Source organism: Otolemur garnettii, unplaced genomic scaffold (assembly GCF_000181295.1).
Source record: "Otolemur garnettii isolate 467f Iridium unplaced genomic scaffold, OtoGar3 scaffold00068, whole genome shotgun sequence".
NCBI classification, from domain to species: Eukaryota; Metazoa; Chordata; class Mammalia; order Primates; family Galagidae; genus Otolemur; species Otolemur garnettii.
The window spans coordinates 6,473,757-6,477,186 of record NW_003852463.1 but is presented as its reverse complement, the minus strand read 5'-3'; the positions used below and the strand labels follow the sequence as shown (position 1 = coordinate 6,477,186).

Sequence of the window (3,430 nt, the reverse complement as noted above, 5' to 3'; positions counted from 1 at the left end):
GGCCCGGGCTGGGGATTTGAACCCGCCACCTTAGGTGTACGTGGCTGGCGCCTTAGCCGCTTGAGCCACAGGCGCCGAGCCAATTCCTATTTTTATGATCACTAAATTGATACATATCCCTATTTCAAAAAGCAAATAATCTCACTAGACCTTTATTTTTTTAAAAGATGGGGTCTCACTATTTTGCTACAATCAAACTCAAGTGAGCCTCCAAAGCAGCTGGGATAAGAGATATGTGCCACTTCACTAAGCCTTAAAAAAAAAAAAAGTACTTTTAAACCTCCATAGGTGTCTAATGAGAAAGATATTATTATACAATACTCATTTTAAAATTTTTTTAAATTGCCCAATTTAAAATTGCACAGTACACAAAAGGTGTACTGTTATATTTTTGATGTATTTATTAAAAACCATAAATTAAAATTTCATAAATGATTAAATTGGATTTTTTTTTTTTTTTAGACACAGTCTGTTACCCCAGCTAGAGTGTAGCGGTGTCATCATAGCTCATCTAACTTCAAACACCTGTGCTCAAGTGATCTAATTTTTAACTTTTCTAATTCATAACTATACTTAATTTAAAAAAGAAAATGCTGTACACTTACTATGCATACCACTGCATCTGGCAGAAGGATAATAAATGGTGAATGAAGATAGCCAGCAAAACTTTTTCTAAGTAGAATTATGTTATATACATTTGTCCCTTTTACAATCTAAGGATGGGGGAGTGGGAAGGATAATAAGTCTTTTATCTATTATTGACCCTTAAGTATTATTACAACTACAATGATTAGTAAAATACAGTGGAACCTTCATAAATTGACCACTGAAGGGACTGTAATAAACTGGTCAACACATGGAGGTGATCAACATAAGGAATGAGGCCCACTGTACCAAATGCACTCATACATACATGTGGTGTATGTCTGGTCTGTGAAAATTAGGGCAACTTAAGGAGATGGTCAACTATGTAGTGTCTACTACACAGTTATGAGTTCTATAACTGCTAACAAATGAAAAATACAATACAGATTGGTCTACAGACTAGTCTGTTTCACTAAAGCTATGATTCAATAATCACCACGGAAATAGGTCAAAAATTTACCTTTGTGCTGGCCACGCCAATCTCAGGACCAGCATTAATGTGAACTCCACAGTCTGTCTCCCTTGATATAGAACTGCCGACTGTGTTTGTGATTCCCACCGTTAAAGCTCCTCTCTCCTTACAGTACCGAAGACCCATCAGAGTATCTGCTGTCTCCCCTGTGTAAAGAGTATGATGAAAATAACACAGAGCAGTAGCATACACTGTTTGTCAGATGCAAAAACAAATTGATGACACTTGCAACATCACTTTTACATGCACTTAAAAAATTTATAAGATGTTCAGTAGTAAGCTTTTTAGGATCTCTTTTCCTTCTGCCCTTCTTTGAGCATAAATGGTGTAATATTATAATAAATCTGTACTAGCCAAGTCATCTGTAAATACCAGTTTATCTTTAAATACCAGTTTTTGCCAAGATATCCTAGGAATTATTAGAAAGAAACAACTTGCTTTCCCTTCAAGTCTTTAAAATTAAATACCTGATTGACTAAGGAAGAAGCAAACATCGTCTCGAAAGACTGGCGTGTTTCTATCCAGGAAGTCACTGGCTAGCTCCACCATCACAGGTAACTCAGTCAGCTCCTCAAGAACTTGACGTGTCTGCAGAGAAAAGATGACTCAGTCACACAACCTTCCATCAAACTACTCTTTCTCTGGATTTCTTTGGATTCAATATATAGTTTTCATTTTTTCTAATCATAAAAATGATATATGTGCAATGTTAGAAAATACAAAAAATACAAATTAAAGCATAAAAAACAAAGTAAAAACAATCAAAATTCTACCACCTAAGAGAAACGCACTGCTAATACAAGTCTCTTTAGACAACTATCAATGCATACTTTTATTTATTTTTTTTTTTTTTGAGACAGGAGCCTCAAGCTGTCCCCCTGGGTAGAGTGCCGTGGCATCTCAGCTCATAGCAACCTCCAACTCCTGGGCTCAAGCGAGTCTTCTGCCTCTGCCTCCCAAGTAGCTGGGACCACAGGCGCCCACCACAACACCTGGCTATTTTTTGGTTGCAGCTGTCATTGTTGTTTGGTGGGCCAGGCTGGATTCGAACCCGCCACCTTGGGTGTACGTGGCTGGCGCCTTAGCCACTTGAGCCACAGGCGCCAAGCCCATACATTATTTATTTATTTATTTATTTATTTTTTGAGACAGAGCCTCAAGCTGTCGCCCTGGGTAGAGTGTCATAATATCACAGCTCACAGCAACCTCCAACTCCTAAGCTCAAGCTATTCTCCTGCCTCTGCCTCCCAAGTAGCTGGGACTACAGGCACCCACCACAACACCCGGCTATTTTTTGGTTGCAGCCATCATTGTTGTTTGGCAGGCCCAGGCTGGATTCGAACCCACCAGCTCAGGTGTATGTGGCTGGTGCCATAGCCGCTTGAGCCACAGGTTCCAAGCCAATGCACACATTCTTATAAGCTAACAATCATATAAAATATTTTGAAAAGTAGAAAAAGCACTGTTCTGAGTCAGCTTGTTATCTCTAAATCCTCAATTTTTAATTTCTATAATGAAAATTCTTATAATACCCATGTAACAGAAATATTTCAAATGAGATAATAGATGTATATCAGATACTTGGTGAAAAATTAAACCCTTTAAAAATGCAATGTATTAAAACATAGACCCATTCCCCGCCTCCCCCAAAAAGTCAATACATTTTAGAAATCCTGTTTAAGAAGGTTCACTATTATCAAACTTCCTACTATTGTAGGAGGAGAAGAATAAAGATGGGTTTAGTGTGCATCTGTGCAAAGGTCACTTTAAGATTCATTTTACTAAATTTCCATTCTTATTCATCTATACATCCAAAAAATTTTAAACAGAAAAATAAACTTTGAGGCAGCAAAAACTTTAGGCCTGACCAATACATGCATTTAGTGTTGCTTTACTATTATCTCTGGAGATCACCTATCCCAACAGCATTTCACTGGCATCTTTAGGCAAGTGGCCCTGCCCATCTCATCTTGTTCACCTCTGCAATCCCCTTTCCAGCAACAAAGACTTTAATTGGTGCCCTTAGTTGGCAGCCCTTTAACTTTTGCTTGCCCACGTATTTAAAAAGAATTGTTTTGTTCTATTTAACAACGTTATAACACTGTGTATAAAAAGTCTTTGAAGATAAAAATGCTTCTATTTTTATCCTTTTCCATTGCAGTTATTTACTAATTATATGTAAATTATTATTATTATTATTTTTTTTGAGACAGAGCCTCAAGCTGTCCCCCTGGGTAGAGTGCCATGGCATTTCAGCTCACAGCAACCTCCAACTCCTGGGTTCAAGCGAGTCTCCTGCCTCAGCCTCCCAAG

At 37.9% G+C, this 3,430-nt stretch overlaps 1 protein-coding gene across 1 annotated transcript in view; it reads right to left on the bottom strand.

Annotated features, from left to right (window-relative positions):
- The window catches only part of GFPT1 (glutamine--fructose-6-phosphate transaminase 1), a 57,632-nt gene that overhangs the window by 14,230 nt on the left and 39,972 nt on the right, over positions 1-3,430 (bottom strand). Inside the window, exons 13-14 of the mRNA XM_023515300.1 lie at positions 1,585-1,705; positions 1,106-1,263 (exon numbers count right to left, since the gene is read on the bottom strand). Of these exons, the coding sequence (XP_023371068.1) occupies positions 1,106-1,263; positions 1,585-1,705 (279 nt within the window). The remainder of the gene's footprint in view (positions 1-1,105; positions 1,264-1,584; positions 1,706-3,430) is intronic.